This window comes from Vidua macroura, chromosome 5 (genome assembly GCF_024509145.1).
Source record: "Vidua macroura isolate BioBank_ID:100142 chromosome 5, ASM2450914v1, whole genome shotgun sequence".
In the NCBI taxonomy this organism is placed as follows: Eukaryota; Metazoa; Chordata; class Aves; order Passeriformes; family Viduidae; genus Vidua; species Vidua macroura.
Window position 1 is genome coordinate 72,543,528 of NC_071575.1, and position 22,472 is coordinate 72,565,999.

The 22,472-nt window shown below is 50.9% G+C and overlaps 1 protein-coding gene across 1 annotated transcript in view; it reads right to left on the bottom strand.

Moving 5' to 3' along the window:
- The window catches only part of AHCYL2 (adenosylhomocysteinase like 2), a 68,576-nt gene extending 46,424 nt beyond the window's left edge, over positions 1-22,152 (bottom strand). Inside the window, exon 1 of the mRNA XM_053978961.1 lies at positions 21,696-22,152. Within this exon, the coding sequence (XP_053834936.1) occupies positions 21,696-22,097 (402 nt within the window). The 5' untranslated portion in view covers positions 22,098-22,152. The remainder of the gene's footprint in view (positions 1-21,695) is intronic.
- Between the last annotated feature and the right edge of the window lie 320 nt (positions 22,153-22,472).

Genomic DNA, 22,472 nt, shown 5'->3' on the forward strand with positions numbered 1-22,472 from the left:
CCCTCTTCTCCTCATTTCAGCTTCCCCGTGCAGAGGCAATAAAATAATAATTTCCAAGGAAGTGAAAAGCCGGATATTTGGAATTTGCAGGAGAATCTGAGCCCTTCACAAAAGGTGCTGCAGCTCCTTTTCCCTGCAGCTGAACTCCAGAGCTGGGCCTGTCCTCAGCACCATTCCCAGGAGCTCAGAAAATGGGATTTAATGAGTGTGGCAGGAGGAAAAGCTGAAAGGAGCAATTTGAGAGCCACGAGTTTCTAAGGAGCAGCAGATTTAATGAAGAATGTCCTCGCATTTCCAGGAACCCCACGGAGATAATGGCAGCAAAAGGCTGAGAAATCCAAAGTGTGGGGGATTTAAATAGAAGGGTGGAAAGGCCAGGCTGATGGAGGTGTGGGAAGAGAGGCACAGGAAGGGAAAAGCTGAACCAGGTGGGATCTCAGCACAGTTTTCCAGCTGGAAGAGAAAATCTCTGGTATTTGTTCACCTGAGTGATGATATCTGCTTATCTCACGTGATGATATCTGAGATAAAGCCCTGCAGGCTGGATCAAGGTGCAAAAAGAGGGTGAAGGATTTTTAAGACACGCAAATAATAGCAGTAAATAGCATTTTTTATGGAATCACAGCCAGGAATTTGGGTTGGAAGGGACCCTAAAGGGCTCCAGTTCCACCCCTCTGCCACACACAGGGACAATTTCCACCATCCCAGGTTGCTCCAAGCCCTGTCCAGGGCCACTTTCAGATTTGATATCAGATGAAATGTCACTTAAACACCGCTCGTGGCTCTCTGCACGTTGTTCCACCTCCAGCAGGAATTGTTTTGGCACAGGGATCCCTCACCCCACCCCAGCACGACGCTCCCAGGGGCTCAGCTGTGCACTGGGAGCAGCATCAGGAGCTGGGAGATCTCTGCCAAGAAGGCTAAAATGAGAATTTTGAGCCTGGTCAAGATTCCAGCAGTTTTGGTTCTGGGGACTAAAAGCAATTTTTGGAACAACAATAACAACAACAAAAAAAAATCTCCTTTATAGGCAGATTTTTTGCTGTTAACTGCATCTAAAATATAGAAGTGTATACAGAATTGTGGTTATTTCCCTGAGCACTCTCTTCAAGGCAGCCTTACACAATGCACAGCTTAAATAAATTAATCTAAAATTCCAACAAACCCTCTGACACAGGAGTGGGAGCCAAGGAAAAAGGGGATTCCTCAGTCTTCTGGCAAAAGGTGGGAACCTGTTTGAAAGGCAGGATTTTGGCTTTGCACTCATGTTCCCTTATTAATTTGGGGGAGGACAGAAAGGTCAAGGCAACCAAATCACATTAATGGCAATTTTTCCATTCTCAGCCATCCAAGCCTTTGATTTTTGTTTTCCTCATGCCCCGAGAGTCACTGGCAGGTCAGAAAATATTTCAGTTAATGAGATTAGAGCAGCCCCAACTCATTCCCGTTCCTTCCCTTTGCCAGCATCCTCAGTCCAAGTGAGATCTGGAAAGGACTCCACTTGTTTGGGGCAGCTGAAACAATCCAATCACTGCTGTGAATTACATTAAGTTAATAGCAAAGTTAAATAATAGTTAATAATAGCAAAGTTAAAATCAAACGGGTTTTAGAGAGAGAAATTGGCTGTACAGATGTTGAACTGAAGAGAATGCAATGAAATATTCTTAATCTGACACAGAAAACAGGGAATGCTGTGAGGGAAAGCATCCCAAAGCCCTCTGTTCATCCCAAAGCTCTCCCTCCATCCCAAAGCTTTCCCTCCATCCCAAAGCTCCCTGTCTATCCCAAAACTCTCCCTCTATCCCAAAGCTCTCCCTCCATCCCAAAGCTCTCCCTCCATCCCAAAGCTTTCCCTCCACCCCAAAGCTCTCTGTCCATCCCAAAGCTCTCCCTCCATCCCAAAGCTTTCCCTCTATCCCAAAGCTTTCCCTCTATCCCAAAGCTCTCTGTCCATCCCAAAGCTCTCTGTCCATCCCAAAGCTCTCCCTCCATCCCAAAGCTCCCTGTCTATCCCAAAACTCTCCCTCCACCCCAAAGCTCTCTGTCCATCCCAAAGCTCTCCCTCCTTACTGCTTAGGCAGGAAAGGGTTCTGGGAATAAAGTTATGGATGGATCCAGTGGAAAAAATGGAGAATCCGGGGGGAGGTCAAACCCAAGCCAGCCCAGGCACCTGGAGGAAGAAGGACTGATGGCACTGGGATTTTTCCATGCAATCCCTGGAGCTGCCAATCCCATGGAACACGGGATTTGCTCAGTGGCTCACAGGGACGAGCCCTAAAAACCTCTCCAGTGACACGTGGTGAGAGGAAAACCCCCAGGGGCTGCTCCCACCATTCCCTGCAGCAAACACAGCTCTTCCCAAATTTGGGAATGTCCTGGAGCCAGGCTCTGAGCAGCCAAGGCCTTCAGTGAGTAATTAATGCCCTCAGAATGCACAGAATCCCTCAGCATTAATTAATCGGGCGTGCTGATAACGATGGCCGGGTTTCCCTGAATGCCAGCTCGGGTTCCATCCTCTTCCCAAGCACGGGAATTTTGCCTTTGGCACCAGGGCAGGCTCTCAGAGCTGCTCTGGGATTGTGGGGTTGTGGGAGCAGGGCTGGAACGGCCGCGGCACAAAGCCCAGAAAGGGTCCCCAGAATCTCCTGACCCCAGGATTCCACAGCAGCAAATCCCTGCAGGTGTTCCCTGTGATGCCCTGTGGAGGCTGAGCTGAACAGAGGCTGGCAGAGCTACAGAACAAAGCAGGGATTTATTCCAAGGATCTCCTGCATGGATCCACCTTGGGCAGCAGCAGAGCCCAGCCAGGGCTGCAGCCAAGAGGAACCAAAATGGTCCCAAAATGCACGAGCGCTCCCGGGGGCTCTCACTGGGATCAGCTCTGCTCCATTTGCACCTTGCAGTTCATTGTCCCATTCCAGCTTTAGCCCAGGCACTCCCATCCTGCTTGTTTTTCTCTCTCCAGCCCACGCTGTTTGTGCTCCTGGGCCTGAGCTTTGGATCATTTGTCCTTGGTGCCCAGCTGGAGCAGGAATTGTTTTGTCTCCCTGCTCTGTGCAGAGAGCTCGCCATCCCATAATGTGAAGCTCAGACCCCACACACTAAAGCAGCTCAGAAAAATATAAAAGCTAAAACCTGAGGCATCAGCCTGGTGAATTCAGGATAATTCAGCCACGTTTGGGAGAGGCCGGGAAAAGCGGGATCTGCCCCGGGATCGGGGCCAGGGCAGCTCTGCTGCCATCGGGGCAGGGATCGGGAATGTCCTTCTGGCTCTGCCCAGCTCCTGCCAGGAGCCAGCGGGGATCGGGATCTGCTCCAGGGAATGAGCCCCGGGAACAGAGGCAGCGGCCTCAGCCTGGGCCAGGCAGGCTCAGCTCGGAGATTTGGGATCATTTTCCATGGAAAGGGGCTCGGGCCTCGGCAGGGGCTGCCCGGGGAGCTTTGGGGTGCCCATCCCTGGAGGTGTCCAAGGAATTCCCAGAATTCCACTCAGGGCTGGGATCGGGCCCAGCTGGGACTCGGTGCCCTTGGAATTCTTTCCCAGCCTCAATAATCTGGGAATTCTGTGCTCACACCCCCATGAGAATTCCCAGCACATCCCGACTATCCAGGGAATGAGCCCTGGGAGAAGAGGGAGCGGCCTCAGCCTGGGCTTTTCCAACCCCAGCGATTCCATGATTTTCAGATGATCCTGCTGTTAGCATCCCTCAGCCTCCATCCCTTGCCCTTTTCCCAGCCTCCCTGAGGTCATTTCTTTCCCCACCAGAATTCCCAAACCTTCTCCCCGCTCTCCTGAAGCAGCCTCACCCCTCACCCCTGCCCACAGCAGCTCTGCCTTGGAATTTGTGAAATTACAGCCTTTAAAACACACACACACACCAAAAAAAAAATCTCAAAATACCCCGAATTTATCAAAATCAAAGCTCTTCCTGAAGGTCCTTCCCTGCCCTGCTGCACCCACAGCCCCGGGGCCACAGCTCAGGGTGACCCCGAATCTTTGTGGGATTTCCTGCACGGCTGAGCCCTGCCCACGGTGCCAGTGTGTGTTTAGGGATTATTCTGTTTATTTAAAGGATTCCAAACACCAGCTTTTCTCACAAGGCTTAAGCCTTTCCTCCCCTGATTCCTCCAACCTAAATTTGGGTGCTGTGGAAGGCAAACCATCCCATTCCTAAGCTTTTCCAGCAAATCTTTTGACATTTTTAGGCCTTCCAGCAACACCCTCACACCACGACAACTTCCCTTGTAGAGCCCAGAGTCCTTGAAGGGTTCAGTAATTCCTCTACAGATAAATAACTCTGTAAAGAACAACAAATTTCTGTCCTTTTCTGTGTTTTCCCCATTCCAAGACAAAATTTTTTTGTTGCATCAGAGAATCATGGAATGGTTTTGGTGGGAAGGGACCTTAAAATTGGGGGTTTTTTCCACTCCTGCCATGGGCAAGGACACCTTCCCCTATCCCGGGGTGCTCCAACCTGGCCTGGGACACTTCCAGGGATGGAGAATCCACAACTTCCCTGGGCAAAAACATTCCTGGGAATGCAGGGGAGAGAAAAGAATATCTGAAAACCACCCAGAGCTCCACGTGAGACGGACTTGGAGAGAATCAGTCCCCAAAAGGATGGATAAAAACAAAAAATAAACTCAACATCCTCGCTGACCTTTCTGTCTCATCCCCACGTTGACTCCTCACCCTCCTGCACAACCAAAGATTTTGGCTTTCGATGCATTCAGGGAAAAAAGAAAAGGACAAATCCCATTAAAAACACGGATTCCTGCCTAATTAACCCGAGGTTTGGGCTGCACCTTTGATGAATTTCAGTGTTTAACTCTGCTTGTGTTGCCCAGCACAAACCACACCTTCCACCTGCAACTTCCTGATGCCACAAAACCTTTCCTAGCATTTTTTGTGAGGGAGAAATTTGGTGGGAAAGGGGGGAAGGGAAGGGAAGGGAAGGGAAGGGAAGGGAAGGGAAGGGAAGGGAAGGGAAGGGAAGGGAAGGGAAGGGAAGGGAAGGGAGGGAAGGGAAGGGAAGGGAAGGGAAGGGAAGGGAAGGGAAGGAAGGGAAGGGAAGGGAAGGGAAGGGAAGGGAAGGAAGGGAAGGGAAGGGAAGGGGAAGGGAAGGGAAGGGAAGGGAAGGGAAGGGAAGGGAAGGGAAGGGAAGGGAAGGGAAGGGAAGGGAAGGGAAGGGAAGGGAAGGGAAGGGAAGGGAAAGGGAAGGAAGGAAGAAGGAAAGGAAAGGGAAGGAAAGGAAAAGGAAAGGAAAGGAAAGGAAAGGAAAAGGAAAGGAAAGGAAAGGAAAGGAAAGGAAAGGAAAGGAAAGGAAAGGAAAGGAAAGGAAAGGAAAGGAAAGGAAAGGAACAGGAAAGGAAAGGAAAAAAGGAACAGGAATGGAAAGGAAAGGAAAGGAAGGAGGGAAAGGAGGGAAAGGAGGGGAAAGGAGGGGAAAGGAAGGAGGGAAAGGAAGGAGGGAAAGGAAAGGAGGGGAAAGGAAGGGAAAGGGAAGGAATCTCCAGCTCAAGATGTGAATCCTGGGCATGGCTTTGTTCTGTTTAGATTGTATCACCTAAAAATACCAACAAGTTCCTCGGAAATTCTGCTTTTCTCATGGATCCAGCCTGCAGGCAGGGAATTCTCCATGGATTTCAAGGTTTCCTCACTGCCAGCTCAGAATGGGCTGGTTTGGGGTGACAACAGCTGTTTGAGGGGGCTGTTCCCAACATCTGTGTGAAGGCTCAGGGAAGAGGGAAAATTTGGAATGGTTTGGGTGGGAATGGCCTCAAAGCACATCCAGGGACACCTTCCACTATCCCAGGGTGCCTCAAGTTTTTATCCTTGGACACTCACAGGGATTCCAGCCTCTCTGGGAGTTCCATTCCAGCCAGGAATTCCTTCCCAAATCCCATCTTCTCTGTGTCCAGCTCTAACACCATCATTCCCTCCATCCCTCAATGATTTTATCCCAAATTTGGCTGTGGAAAACCCATTCCCCTTCCGTGAGGAGCACAAACCAGACCTGAGATGGTTTGGTTTTTTGGGGTTTTTTTGGGGGGAAATGTGGGTATTTCCAGACATTGGAACTTCCAGGATTTGCCACTCCAAACTGGAATAAACACACAATAAATAAAGGAGGAAGCAGGGCTTGTGTGATCTTCCAAATGAAACATTCCCTTTGCTCCTCGTTGCTTTAACAAAATCTTAATTACCCCGGAGGTTTTGATGGCTTCAATTACCACAACACCACATTTTCTACGTCTAATTTTTTTTTTTTTTTTTTAAAGTCTGAAAACATCCAATTGGGCAAAAATCCTGCTGCAACCACATTTTTTTATGGTTTATTATCTGAAACTGCTGCAAGTGCGGAGCGGCAGGGGCGTCTCTCAGCCGGGAAAATCCCGTGGGATGCACGGGCAGGCTCCTTTCCTAATTGGAAAATGATTTACGTCCCCTCCGAGGGGAAGGAGAGCCATTTCTGCCTCTCCTCGCAGCCAAAATCCGGCAGTGATTGATGACCAGAACCCGGAATTGCAAATGAAATTGCAAGCAGGAGCTGTGGAAATCCAGGGGATGGATGGAGGAGGAAAAACGAGGCGGAGAACGAGTGGTGGAACGGCAGGAAATGGGGTGATCTCGGTGTTCTCAGTGCTTGGATCACGGCGCGGTTCAGAGCCAGCCTTGGTGGCAAATTCCGTTCGGAGCCTTTGGATGAGGGAGCTGCGGGAAATGGAATTTCCCCCTGCAAAATTCCAACTTCCGTGACAAAATTCCATTTCCCACCGCAAGATTCCATCTCCTGCGGTAAAACTCCATTTTCCACTACGAAATGCCATTTTCCGCCACAAAATTCCATTTTCCGCCACAAAATTCCATTTTCCGTGACAAAATTCCATCTTCCATGACAAAATTCCATTTCCCACCGCAAGATTCCATCTCCTGCAATAAAACTCCATTTTCCACTACGAAATTCCATTTTCCGCCACAAAATTCCATTTTCCGTGAAAAAATTCCATCTTCCATGACAAAATTCCATTTCTCATGACAAAACTCCATTTTCCATGATGAAATTCCATCTTCCACCACAAAATTCCATTTCCCACCGCAAGATTCCATCTCCTGCAATAAAACTCCATTTTCCACTACGAAATTCCATTTCCGCCACAAAATTCCATTTTCTGTGACAAAATTCCATTTTCCGTGACAAAATTCCATTTCTCATGACAAAACTTCCATTTTCCATGATGAAATTCCATCTTCCACAGCAAAATTCCATCCTCCAAGATAAAATTCCATTTGTCACAAGTTTCTATTTTCCACAATGAAATTCCATCTTCCACCACAAAATTCCATCTTCCACAACAAATTCCATTTTCCACAGCAAAATTCCATCTTCCATGACAAAACGCCATTTTCCACAATGAAATTCCATCTTTAACCACAAAATTTCATTTCCCATGACAAAATTCCATCTCCTGTGATAAAACTCCATTTTCCACAACAAATTCCCATTTTCCACAATGAAATTCCATCTTCCATCACAAATTTCCACCTTCAACCACAAAATTCCATTTGTCACGAAAAATTTCCATTTTCCACAATGAAATTCCACCTTTCACCACAAATTGTGGTGGAAAATTCCATTTTCCACCACAAAACTACATCTTCCACAACAGAAATTCACCTTCCACAGAAGCATTCAGTTCTCCACGACAAACCTCTATCTCCCACAATAAAGCTCCATTTTCCACCACAAAATTCCATCTTCCATGACAAAACTCCATTTTCCACAATGAAATTCCATCTTCCACGACAAAATTCCATTTCTCACGACAAATCCCCATTTTCCACGACGAAATTCCATCTTCCACCACAAAACTACATCTTCCACCACAAAAAAAAAATCCACCTTCCACCACAAAATTCCATTTTCCACTAAAAATTTCCATTTCCAGCCACAAATTTCCACCTTCCACCACAAAATTCCATTTTCCACTAAAAATTTCCATTTCCAACCACAAATTTCCACCTTCCACCACAAAATTCCATTTTCCACTAAAAATTTCCATTTCCAACCACAAATTTCCACCTTCCACCACAAAATTCCATTTTCCACTAAAAATTTCCATTTCCAACCACAAATTTCCACCTTCCACCACAAAATTCCATTTTCCACTAAAAATTTCCATTTCCAGCCACAAATTTCCACCTTCCACCACAAAATTCCATTTTCCACTAAAAATTTCCATTTCCAACCACAAATTTCCACCTTCCACTTCTGTGGCCCTTCCTGACAAGGCCAAAACTAAAGAGGCCAAGCAGGGGAAAAAAGTAATTAAAAGGCAAAACCAACTCTTGTGTTGCTCTGTGCTCACCGAGGGAAAACAAGGACAGGCTTGACGAGGGTGATTAATTTGCTGGAGAATGATTTGGGTGATATTTGCCATAAATTGGCTAGGAATCAAAAAAAAAAAAAACCAAACAACAGGGAAAAAACCCAGCCACACATGAATTACTGAGCAGGGAATGAGAATTCTCACAGGATTTTGATACTGAGAGAAGATTATTATTATTATTATTATTATTATTATTATTATTATTATTATTATTATTATTATTATTATGGATGGGAAATGGAGGCTGGGGGGATCCAGAGTCCAGGATCCCAAAATTCCATCCACATTTTCCTTAGTGCTTCACTATAAAATAATGGGAATTATGGATGGAACAAGCAGGGACACGATAAAAAAATACCAGCATCAAGTAAATTATTGAGGAGTTCTCCATCCAACTGCTTCAGCCCTTTGCCACAGACTCCAAATAAACCCAAAAGTTGAGCAGATTTTTTAATTAAGGTGAAATTAAAGCCAAGCCAAATTGTTCGAGGAGAGCTGCACTGGATCAGAGAAATTCCAGGGATAAGGGATGGAGGGACAGGACACGGGGAATGGCTTCAGATTGGAAAAAAGGGGAGATTTGGCTGGGATTTTGGGAAGGAATTCCTGGCTGGGAGGGTGGGGATGGAATCCAGAGAAGCCGTGGCCGTGGCCGCCCTGGATCCCTGGAACGCCCAAGGCCAGGCTGGAGCAGCCTGGGACAGTGGGAGGTGTCCCTGCCATGGCAGGGGTGGCACTGGGGGGGCTCTGAGGTCCTTCCCACCCAACCCATCCCAGGATCTGTGGTGGATACAACCCCCAACACCTCCCAGCTGCTGGGTAAAGGCCAAAATTCCCGATGTTTCCAAGCGTTCTGGATTTTCCACCTTGCTGGGGAAGCGCCTGAACTGCCCATCCTGGAGGTCGGGGCAGAGCTGCAGCCCAGCCCCGGGAGGGAAGTGTCCCTTTAATGACAGCCACCAGACACAACAGAGGGCAGGACACAGAGAACAAACAAACACCAGAAAAAAGCAGCTCAGAGGCCCCGCGGAACAACGAGAGCTTTGTCTGGGCTGGGCTTCAGCCAGGAAGCTCCGCAGGTCTTTGCACACACCTACTCAGTTTTCCTCAAGTAACCCAAGCTAGAGAAGCTAAAAATCCCACCCAAAATCGCTTGATGAATCGGGCAGAGCATCACAATCTGAACTCCAGCTCCAAACCAGCTTTTGGTTGGACTTTTCACGGGGCCTGACCCAAGCAGCAGCTTCCTCACGCTCTGGAATCACCGTCTCAGCAGATCAGAGTCGGGTGAGACACCCAAAAAAGTATCACAAGGAGCACTGAAAATGCTTTACATGTTCAGGCAGCCCCGTGACTCATCTGTGGTCATTCTGCTGCAGAGAAACCAGAAAATGTTTCAGCTTCTTTATATTAAAATTTAAAAAAAAAAAAGAAGAATGCAAAGCAAAGCACAGAAAGTTCTTGGCACTCGGAGTTACCCAACAGCTTCTCTGCTGTGGTGAGCAGATAACCCAAGCCTCGTGCAGAATCCTTTCCTGGAATCACCCAAAATAATTCTTCAGTCAGGGCTGCAAAGTGGATCTCGGCGGCTCTGCCCTGTCTCAAAGAACCCGACCCCACTTGAAGAGGCTCCCACAAAAATGACATTTACAAGCAATGCATTGCGGAACTTCAGAGCCGGAGAATTCTGCCAAACACTTTTATGGGTGTTTGAGTCATCGCCGATTTTATTTGAGACAAAAAAGTAACTGGTTCAGAACGAACTAAAAACCCTTTTTTCATCTGGGGGCTGTTCCCTTTGAAAAGCTCAAAAGATATCCTGGAACAGCGTGAGCACAGCTGGGAGCAAACTCCCTCCACACCCAAGCGCTCCTTCCCATCCTCTCAGGATCCATTCCCCCTTCCCCTGAACCCTTCAGATGTCCGGAAATGAATCCTTGGGATTGCACTGGAGCAGGGTTTATAGGGGATGCTGGAAGAGTCAGGGTGTGGGAATGGCTGGCTGGTGTCCAGGCAGAGAAACCAGGCAGGAAACAAATCTGGAGCAGGGAATAATCCAGCAGGGAGTTAAGAGGGAGATGCCAGACAAAAAGCTCTCCTGGAACATCGAGTGGATGGTGATTTCATCTCTCCTGGAATTGCAAATGATCTTCAAACAGCACAGCACAAACACTGCCTGGGCTTGGGAATGAGGAAGGCACAGGCAGAGCTGGGGGGATTTGCCCAAGGTCATCCTAAAACCACACCCAGCCCTGGCCAGGCACAGGAGGATTTTCTGTTCCTCACCTCCCTGCTTCTAACGCCTCTTCCACCCCACAGATGAGTGGGCCCCTGTGTTGGAAAGGACCCCAGAGCCCCTGCAGTGCCACCCCTGCCATGGCAGGGACACCTCCACTGTCCCAGGCTGCTCCTGCCCCGGTGCCCAGCCTGGCCCTGGGCACTGCCAGGGATGCAGAGTCCAGAACCTCTCTGGGAACCCAGCCTGTGGGAGGTTTCTGTGCTGAGGAGGGGATCCAAGACCCCACCCGAACAATCAGAGCTGGTGTCTCCTGGGTTTTCCCTCTGCTGTTTGGGTGAGATTTGGGCTGGCACATCCGTGCTGATGCCCAGACCACAACAGCTCCAGCTTGCCACGAGCCCACCAAACGCAGAGCAACAAAAACCCTTCAGTGCTGTGTTTGAGGCCAGGAATGAGCCAGGAAAGCAGGAACTGAAGCGTTTTTCTCCTTCTGTCAGGAACTGACATCCAGCCCTTCTGTGCCCATTGCTGATGAAGAATGAACCATCCCAGACACCTCCCTGAAGCAGCTCCCTTCACACAGGCATCAACCAGCTCTGCCTTGCTGCTTCTCCTGGGATCAGCAGCCAGCTCCAGCTCCCAGCTCTTCCCTGTCTGCCCATCTGGAGGCCCCTGGAGCTCTCCAAACCCGTGTGCCTGTGCAAGCCCCGATCTGCAGCTGGGCCTTCTCCCCGAAACGCCTCGGGGCTCCCTTCCATGTCCTGCCTTTGTCTGCTCCTGCTTGTTCTGCACCCACAGGAGCAGCTCCCCAAACCCTGGGAGCACACACGGCTCCCCGTGATGCCTTAAGGTTTATATTTCATATTTTCCAGATTCTGTGCTGCACTGGTATATAACTCTGAACTTCATATAACGTGTCAGCAAGTTCTCCTCACAGCTCAGTCAGACAAAGCAATCCTTTTCCAGCCCCTTGGGTTTTGGGCAGCTTCAGGCCCAAAAAGTGCAAACAGCAGGGAATTGAGGAGAGCAGTGTGGGAGGATGGGACTGCATCACCTGGAGCTGGAATTGGACAATGAACCCCAACATGGAAATGGACCAAACTTACAAAAGTGTGAACACTCGTGACTCAGAGTCCACCTTGGGTCCATCCACAGCCAGGCTCCTGCAGTGCCCAAGGTGTATCCTGTGAAGATCTTTAATAAATCCCTACTTTATTCATTTAATACTGACCAGCCTCTGTTCCAGGCAGCCTCTCCAGGCATCACCCAAACCCAGCAGGGGACACCCAACCCTGGAAGCTCCGGGCTGTGTTTGCATTTCCAAGGAGCCTTTTGGCTCCTCTCGGTGGCTGCTGCAGATGAGGGATGCACTTCCCTCTCCAGATCCTTCTCCCAGCTCCTTGCAGAGCCCTTGCTCCAAGGGCAGCACTGCCCAGCCCCTCTCTGGTGCCACTCGGGCACGAGCTCGCCCTGTTTGCCAGGATTTGCTGGCCAGAGGCCGCTCGGGTGTCACACTGCCATGGGAAATGCTGGGAATGGCTGCACGGAGAATTCTGCTCTGATTTAACCCCCCGAGACTGAGCTCTGCTGGCACTGCTCCTGACAAAGCCTGGCACCACGGGTGGCACCCTGGTGACAAAGCCTGGCAGCCCTGCCCACGGCAGGGGTTGGAATTGGAGATCTTTAAGGTGCCTTCCAGCCCAAACCAACTCAGGGCTGCAGAAAACAAACACATCCATTCTACAAAACACCCTGACTGTGCTCTGCTCCAGATCCTCGCTGCTGAGGGCTCCATCCCAACCCCTTTCCTCATCTCACAACCCCAAAACCACCCTGGGAACAGCCTTCCCTTTCCTGAACCTCTCCTCTACCTCTCTACCCAACATCAGAATTTCAAACCAGACGTGAAACTGGTTCTGATTTTTAATTTTTTTCCCGTCCTTTTCTTTTTCCTCCTACTCTGTTATCAGTTTGGTCCTCCTACTCTGTTATCAGTTTGGAGCAGGTTCAGCTTAAACACTCTGGGTTCCAGTCTGTAGGAAGGGTATTTACAAAATAAAGGGTGTGAAGCCTTTCCCAGGGGTGGAGGTTTTGTTACTGGCTCCTTATGGATTCTTTGTGTCCACCAGGAACAGAAATTCCAAGAGGAACACACGAACCTGGTACATCACATCCTATTTGACAATTAGCAAAGGAAACCCCAATTCTTTTCCCCTCCTCTCTTTTTTCTCCTCCCTTTTTTCTTCTCCTCCAGATGTTGACCAAAACAATTGATCTGTTTGAAAATCATCTGCAAAGCAGCTGTTCCACATATGGAAGAACATTTCAAAATTCACCTGCCAGGAATATCAGTCAAAAACAAAAAAAGCAAGAATGAGCAGTTAAACACAGAGCTGCTGAATGCACAAAATCTGGTATTTTTTTCTCTCAAAAATAACACAAGATGCACCTAAACAGCAGGTTAAATTAAAACTAAATTAGGAAAAAATCTTTGGGTTTTTTTTAAAGTGCCCCACAGCACGACAAGAGCTTTGATACTCCCGAGGTTCTCCTAAAAATTTGCATGACAAATTTTTCCACCCAGCTGTGACATTTAAGGATTTCTCCCCCATTATTCCTCTGTGAATCACGGAACCATTATAAAATCAGGGAATGGCTGGGGCTGAAAGGGATGTTAAAGCTCTCTCTGTTTGTTTTTATAGGAATTCAGGAGGAGAGGGAGCAGCCTCAGGCTGGGCCAGGGGAGGCTCAGGGTGGACACCAGCAGGAATTGGTGTGGCTGGACACAAAGGATGGACAGCAGGCTGGGCACGAGCCAGCAGCGTGCCCTGGTGGCCAAGGCCAGTGGCACCTGGCCTGTGTCAGGAACGTGTGGCCAGCAGGAGCAGGGAGCTCACTGTGCCCCTGTACCTGGCACAGGTGAGGGCACAGCTCGGGTGCTGTGCCCAGCTCTGGCCCCTCAGTTCAGGAAGGAGCTTGGGACACATCCAGAGGGGACAACGAGGCTGGAGAGGGGCTGGGAGCACAAAGCCTGTGAGGAACTGAGCTGGGGGTGCTCAGCCTGGAGAAAAGGAGACTCAGGGCTGGCCTCAGCTCTCTCCACAGCTCCTGAAAGGTGCCTGTGCTCAGCTGGGCTTGGGCTCTGTCTCCAGGCAGCACTGACAGAGCCAGAGCACACAGGCTCAGGCTGAGCCCAGGGAAATTCAGGTTGGATATCAGGAAAAAGCTTTTCCAGAAAGGTGATAAAGTTCTGGAATGGCTGCCCGGGGAGGTGGTGGGGTCACCACCCCTGGATGTGTTTAAAAAGCCTGGACGTGGCACTGGGTGCCAGGGTCTGCCTGAGCTGTTGGGCTGGGCTGGGCTCGATGCTCTTGGAGGTCTCTCCCAACCCAGGGATTCTGGGAATTCTGGGAATTCCACGCAGGTCAGACAAAAGCCATTATTGGTGCTTACCCTGTCACCTTGTAGGACCTCCTGTTTCTACCAGAGCTGTCAACCCCCGAGGGTTGCAAAGTTTACAACTATGGCAAACAGATATTACCAATACCCATCTTTCAGAAAATTTTCAAATAGTCATGTGTCTGTAGATACTTTTTCAAGCACAGGTTTGGCTTCTGCACTCACAAGGGAAACAATCAATCATGCTTGCTGTCACAGTTTTACATGAGAGACATTTTAAAAAGCGATACAAAGCTTCCAACCATTAAAAAACTGGACATGCTTCTGTGAAAAACACATGTTAAAAGAGAAAAGAAACCTTGAAACTATTAACAAAATTTTCCTTATACCCTGTATAAAATTTTAAACCTACTTTTCTCCTAATCCTATCTGACAACAAAAAATAAATACATTAATAATTAACCAACACCAAAACCCACCACACTCTTTAATGCTTTAACCAAAAAAATCTTTAAAAAAAAAATCTTAAATTAACAAACCAAAACCACTACACTTGCCAACACTTTTTACGAGCCTTTGCTCCGTTGAGTGTACCCCAAGAAGTAAAAACAGGCAATAAGGAAAGCTCCAGCACAAAGATCTTGGTGTGATTCTGGAATTCTGACCCACCACAGGAAGAGATCCCGGTGCCACAGCAAAGGGCAGCTTGGCCATTCCCAGTTCCAAGGTTCCCTCCTCATCCCGTTTTTATTTCCCTCTCCTTTTTCATCTCCCCGCTCCTCAGCCCCATGGGTTGATCCTTGCACTCGGCTCCACGCGGGCACCTGCTAAAATTAACCCAGATTATCACACCAAATTAAAGAATTTGCCTCTCCCCCGGGAAGGTTTTCCTAAAGAGCATTCCAGCATTTCCTGGGAATTCAGCCCCGGGGGAAGAAGCATTTATCACCTGGCAGAAGTGATGGCTGGGGGCTAGAAGGGAGAAAAAAAAAAATCCTTAATAGAGCTGAAAACGCCTCATTCCTGTGCCTCGAACCGAAGTGGGAATTTCCACGGGGAAAGGCAGGCTTTGCTGCCAGTGAAATCTGCTGGGAAGCAAGGTCAGAGCCATCATTTAGAGGAGCCACATGAGAGTCATTTATAGCCGGAGCAGAACAAAACCTCCCGCGGCCGTCAGGTGATGTGCCAGCCCAGCGAGCAGCAGGCATTCCTGGGGACGGAATGGCACCGCCAGGGGTTCCAGGAGGGTGACAGCCGAGCAGGGACGTGACACGAGCGTGTGGCACCTCCTCAGCGGTGACAAAAGGCACCGCTTCCCGCAGCCCCCGGCGCTGCGGAGGCGTCGGCAAAGAGAGAACGGAGCCGGCGACGTGAATCGATCCCTCAAAGCCAGCACAAAACCTCGGCTTTGATCATCGGGAGGAGCTCGAGAACACAGCTGGAAACCCCAGCAGGCGGCTGGGCTTGCTGCGCAGTGCCTGGGACAGGGGGGGCAAAAAAAATCACCTTTGCTTTGGAGCTCGGTGTTTGCTTCGTGTAAAACTCGCCACTTGCTGAGGTTTAACCTTCCCAGTGTGGGGTGCAAGAACTCCCAGAGCCCCGAGCACCCCACAGCCATTCAGTCAAGACCTGAACCTTGATTTCTTGTGGCAGGGGTCAGAACTGGTTGGGCTTTAAGGTCCCTTCCAGCACAACCCATCCCACCCTGGGATTCTTCTCCCAGCTGAAGAAAGGGAATCCACAGGGTGATTCTTCTTGAGTTGTCATCTCCCAACCATTAAATCAAGACCTGAATCTGATAAAATTTAAGTTTTCTTGTGGCTGAGGGTGAGAACTGGATGGGCTTTAAGGTCCCCTCCAACCCAACCCATCCCGTTCTTCACGGAGCTGTCACTTCACAACCATTCAATCAAGACCTGAACTGGATTAAATTTGATTTTTTTCTTGCTGCAGAGGTCAGAACTGGATGGGCTTTAAGGTCCCCTCCAACCCAACCCATCCCATGATTCCACCTTCTTCAGAGTTGTCACTTTAAAATCATTACATCAAGAACTGAATCTGATTAAATTTAAGGTTTCTTGTGGCTGAGGGTCAGAACTGGACGAGCTTTAAGGTCCTTTCAAACCAAACCCATGCCAGCCCAGAATTCTTCTCCCAGCTGAAGAAAGGGGCACGGAGTTGTCACCTCACAATCATTAAATCAGTCTGAATCTGATAAAATTTAAGTTTTTCTTGTGGCAGGGGTCAGAACTGGATGGGCTTTAAGGTCCCTTGCAGCCCACTCTGTGATTCTTCTCCCAGCTGAAGAAAGGGGCACGGAGTTGTCATCTCACAATCGTTAAATCAATCTGAATCTGATTAAATTTAAAGTTGTTCTTGTGGCAGGGCTCAGAACTGGATGAGCTTTTGGTCCCTTCCAACCCATCCCACCCTGGGATTCTTCTCCCAGCTGAAGAAAGGGGCACGGAGTTGTCACTTCACAATCATTAAATCAAGACCTGAATCTGATTAAATTTAAAGTTTTTCTGGTGGCAGGGGTCAGAACTGGTTGGGCTTTAAGGTCCCTTCCAACCCAACCCATCCCACCCTGTGATTCTTCTCCCAACTGAAGAAAGGGGCACAGAGTTGTCACTTCACAGCCATTAAACCAAGACCTGAATCTGATAAAATTTAAGTTTTTCTTGTGGCTGAGGGTCAGAACTGGATGGGTTTTAAGGTTCCTTCCAGCCCAACCCATCCCGTGATTCCACCATTCTTCTGCAGCTGAAGAAAGGGGCACAGAGGTGTCATGACAAGGCTGAGATTGCCCAGTTAATGAGTTTGGCAGGCTTAATTAAGGCTCCCCCCTCACTAATAACAGGATTCCCAGAAGTTCTGTGACTCTCAGCTGCGTGGATCTGGGAATGCTCCAAGAATTAACACAACACCAGCATCCACCACCCCCCAGAGATGATGAGCGATCATCTCATCATCAAAACACCACTCTAAACCCCAAAACCAGCAGCCACCACCCCCTAAAGCTGATGAGCGATCACCACATCATCAAAACACCACTAAAACCCCAAAATGGAGCCAGTGCAGGTGACTCAGGGCCTGACTCACAGCTGTGAACACCTGGAGCTGCTCCCCAGCCCCTGGGTCCACCTGGCAGGGGGAACGGGGCCGGGCTGACCCCAAATCCACCCCACAGCCCAGCCAGGGCAGCGTCCGGCTGCTCCTGAGGGGCTTTTCCAGCTCCCTCTGCATTCCCAGCTCTTCCTCCACCCCACTCTCGAGAGAGATTCGTCCAGCAGGAAATTCACTCAGCCCAAAGTGAGGAATTGCATCCTCAGCTTGGAGCCACGGGAGGAGAGCGCGGAGAGAGGGGTCAGGGGAAGGTCTGGAACCTCCATCCCACACCTGCCCAGTGTGGGGTGCAGGAACTCCCAGAGCCCCGAGCACCCCACAGCCATTCAGTCAAGACCTGAACCTTGATTTCTTGTGGCTGAGGGTCAGAACTGGATGAGCTTTTAGGTCCCTTCCAACCCAACCCATCCCACCCTATGATTCTTCTCCCAACTGAAGAAAGGGGCACGGAATTGTCACCTCACAATCGTTAAATCAAGACCTGAATCTGATTAAATTTAAAGTTTTTCTTGTGGCAGGGCTCAGAACTGGATGAGCTTTAAGGTCCCTTCCAACCCATCCCACCCCGGGATTCTTCTCCCAGCTGAAGAAAGGGGCACGGAGTTGTCACCTCACAATCGTTAAATCAATCTGAATCTGATTAAATTTAAAGTTTTTCTTGTGGCAGGGGTCAGAACTGGTTGGGCTTTAAGGTCCCTTCCAACCCAACCCATCCCACCCTGGGATTTTTCTCCCAGCTGAAGAAAGGGGCACGGAGTTGTCACTTCACAGCCATTAAACCAAGACCTGAATCTGATTAAATTTAAGTTTTCTTGTGGCTGAGGGTCAGAACTGGATGAGTTTTAGGATCCCTTCCAGCCCAACCCATCCCACCCTGGGATTCTTCTCCCAACTGAAGAAAGGGGCACGGAGTTGTCACCTCACAATCATTAAATCAAGACCTGAATCTGATTAAATTTAAGTTTTCTTGTGGCAGGGGTCAGAACTGGATGAGCTTTTGGTCCCTTCCAACCCATCCCACCCTGGGATTCTTCTCCCAGCTGAAGAAAGAGGCACGGAGTTGTCACCTCACAATTGTTAAATCAATCTGATTCTGAGAAAATTTAAGTTTTTCCTGTGGCTGATGGTCAGAACTGGATGAGCTTTCACCTGCAAAATTTCACCTCAGGAATGAGGAATTCCAGCATTTCCAGCAAGAACCCAAAGGGAACAACAACCCCAGGGATTTTCCCCAAGATCTGATCTCTGCAGGTGGCAGAGAAACCCAGCACCACCTATAATGTCTGCATATAAATATATATAAAAATATCCTCTACTCCATCTATTCCTTCCTCTTTTACACCCTACCAAGGTGAAATACAAATCAGAACATCTAAAGGCAGACAGATCAATAAAATGCTGAACTGACAGAACAGAAGATTTAAAATGAGAGGGAAAAGAGGCACTGCAATTTCCTGGGAACTCTTTTTGTCTCAGAACTGCAAAATCACAATATCTCAAGGATGGGTGTTAGGATTCCAAGGAAAGGAAGAAAAAAAAAAAAAAACCAAGAAAAATATATTTATATAAACCAGCCAAGAAAAAAATACTGAGATTTTGTTTCTACCAAACACTCAGGAGAATCACAGTTCTGCTACACATTTCATCTATTTTTATTACACTTTTACCTCTATATCAGCAAAGTTCTGTTGGATCTGAGTAAAAAAAAATTCTCTTATTTTTGTCCTAAACCTCCTTTCACCAGATGCTCCAGCTCCACGTGCCCAATTTTACAGCCACGGGCCTGGGGACAATTTGATGGCTCCCAAATCTGGTTTTATTCCAGTAAGAGCAGGATATTAAATGTTATTTCTTTCACCAGCTCCTCCTGAGGAGGAGAGGAGCTGGATGAATGAAAAGCCTGGTCTGAGTGGCTGGGCAAAGGAGGAGAAGGAACAGTCCCAGATCCTCTCCAGCAGCACATCCCAAGCAGAGGGAGGCAGGAATTCCAGCTTCCTCCTGGATCTGTGGCTCTGCTCCTGGGATTAGGAGCAGCCTAAGGGAGTGATGCAGGTTTGAAGCTGTTTCAAGTTCCCAGCTCAGCCTTTGAAAAAAGGGTGAAATCCCTTTTTTTTTTTTTTTGCATTAACCCAGAAAAGAATGGAGAGGGGTGGGATGAAGCACATTTAAGGGGAAAAATGATGCCCTGAGGGTGTCCAAAAATAGAGATGGGATTAGGATATCAAACAGAAAGGACTCCAAACACTGGGGATGGGAGTCAGGATCTCAGAGGAAAAATGTCCTTTAGTGAGCAGCTGAACCCCCCTCCTAACCCTAAAGAAGGGATTTTAGGGGGATGAAGAAACCAAGACCCAGCCCTTGCCCTGCAGGGATGTTCTCCTTCCGAGGAGAAACTGGAATTTCAGGGAAGCCACCCAGAAGGAAATCAGTTCTGGAGACAAACCCCCCTCACCCCGAGCCTTGCAAAAGGGAGAGGAAATTTTGGAGCAAGCCCAAGAGAGGGTGGAAGCCCATCAGCAGGGGAGGTGATGAAACTTTTCACCCCAAAGTTTCACGAGGTGAGAGGCTCCCTTAGGACAGGCACGCTTGTTTCCCCCCTAAAAAGGTTCACAGGGGACAGCTCCTTCTCCTGAGATGCCAAAAACCAGGGGAAATGTGCATTTCCCTACACGCACAGCAGGTACACACCACCCCCTGCTCCAGGGAGTACCTGTGCCCACCTGAGGAGCTGCACACACACGGATGGACTCGCCAGGATTCACAGCTCCAAGGCCACAGCACCCCTGGGAGAGGGGCACCCCCAAACCCCCCCCCACACACCCCACACCCAGGTACGGGCACACCCGGGTGCCAACGTCACCGGTGGCACCTGGGACATTTTTATCTTATCCACATTCCCCAGATAACCCTGGGAACGTGAACCTGATGTGAACCCACACACACGCCCTGGAGCTCACACACCTGGGGGGGCAGGAACGGGGTGTAAGGGCACCCAGACACACCTGGGGGGGCAGGAACGGGGTGTAAACCCACCCAGAGGCACCTGGGGGTGCAGAAATGGGGTGTAAGGGCACCCAGAGACACCTGGGGGTGCAGATATGGGATGTAAACCGACCCAGAGACACCTGGGGGGGCAGGAACGGGGTGTAAGGGCACCCAGACACACCTGGGGGGGGCAGGAACGGGGTATAAACCCACCCAGAGACACCTGGGGGGGCAGATATGGGGTGTAAGGGCACCCAGTGGCACCCGGGGGTGCAAAAATGGGGTGTAAGGGCACCCAGTGTCACCTGGGGGTGCAGAAATGGGGTGTAAGGGCACCCCAGTGTCACCCGGGGGTGCAGAAATTGGGTGTAAGGGCACCCAGAGACACCTGGGGGTGCAGAAATGGGGTGTAAGGGCACCCAGTGTCACCTGGGGGTGCAGAAATGGGGTGTAAGGGCACCCAGTGTCACCTGGGGGTGCAGAAATGGGGTGTAAGGGCACCCAGAGACACCTGGGGGTGCGGGAACGGGGTGTAAGGGCACCCAGAGACACCTGGGGGTGCAGAAATGGGATGTAAACCGACCCAGACACACCCGGGGGTGCAGAAATGGGGTGTAAGGGCACCCAGACACACCTGGGGGGGCAGGAACGGGGTATAAACCCACCCAGAGACACCTGGGGGGGCAGATATGGGGTGTAAGGGCACCCAGTGGCACCCGGGGGTGCAGAAATGGGGTGTAAGGGCACCCAGTGTCACCCGGGGGTGCAGAAATGGGGTGTAAGGGCACCCCAGTGTCACCCGGGGGTGCAGAAATTGGGTGTAAGGGCACCCAGAGACACCTGGGGGGGCAGAAATGGGGTGCAAAGGGACCCCAGTGTCACCTGGGGGTGCAGAAATGGGGTGTAAGGGCACCCAGTGTCACCTGGGGGTGCAGAAATGGGGTGTAAGGGCACCCAGTGTCACCTGGGGGTGCAGAAATGGGGTGTAAGGGCACCCAGAGACACCTGGGGGGACAGGAGCAGGGTGTAAGGGCACCCAGTAGCACTTGGGGGGGGCAGAAATGGGGTGCAAAGGGACCCCAGTGTCACCTGGGGGTGCAGAAATGGGGTGCAAACCCACCCAGTGTCACCTGGGGGTGCAGAAGCGGGGTATCAAGGCACCCCGAGACACCTGGGGGTGCAGGTGTGAGATGTAAACGCACTCGGTGTCACCTGGGGGTGCGGGAACGGGCTGTAAGGACACTCGGTGTCACCCCACATCTCCCCACCGCACAGACACGGCGGGGAGGGGGAGGCACAAGACGCAAACAGCCCCCCCCCCCCCCCCCCCCCCCAGGCACGGCAGAACACGTCCCCAAAATGCAGCCACAGCCCCGGAGCACCGCCGCGGCCACGGCAGCACCTGGGGGTCAGCGGCACCCCCCGCACCGGGCCGGTCCTTTGCCCGGCCGCGGAGCCCCGGGCCGGCTCCCCGTGCCCGCTACGGCGCTGTGCCCGCGGGGACGCCCCGCACAGCCCCGCCAGGAGGGCTCCCTGCCGCTGCCGCCGCCGTTACCTTCTTGACGGTGCGCGGCGCCTCGGTGACGGTGCCGTCGGGGCTCACCAGCGCCTCGGCCGCGGCGCCGCCGCTCTCGCCGCCGTCGCGGTGCCGGTGCTGGGGGTGGTGCGGGTCGCTCCTCTTCATGGCCGAAGCCTGCGGCACCTTGCCGGCGGCCGAGGACACGCCGGCGGCCGAGGAGAGCGCGGGGCAGCCGCCCCCCGGAGGCCGCTCGGCGGAGGGGGCCGGGGCCGCCTCACGCTCGGCGCCCGGCACGGGGCAGGCGGGCGCCGCCGCCACGGCGTGCCCCGCCGCGTGAGCGCCCGCAGGCTCGCACGGCGGCCCCGCCGCCTTGTCCATGGGGCCGCCGAGCTCCTTCAGCTCCACGGCGGGCGCGGCCACCGCCACCTGCACCGACATCGCCGCCGACTGCTCCGGCTCCGGCTCCGGCTCCGGCTCCCTCAGGGCCGCCGGCCCCGCCTCGCCCCGCCCCGCCGCCTCGCCGCCGCGCTGCATGCCGGGACATGCAGTCCTGCCGCCCCGTGCTCCGCCCCGTCGCGACTACAGCTCCCGGCAGCCCCTGCGCCTCCTCGCGGGGCCGCGCGGGGGTTGGTGGGAGTTGTAGTCCTCAAAGGCATATTTGTGGTTTTTGGGATTTTTTGTTTTTTTTTTTCGCTTCACGTTTTTGATGAATTTTCAGTGTTTCGGCCGCCGGGCACAGAATCCCAGAAGCACTGAGGTTGTAAAAGACCTGCAGGACCATCGAGACCAAGGTGTGCCCGATCCCCACCTTAT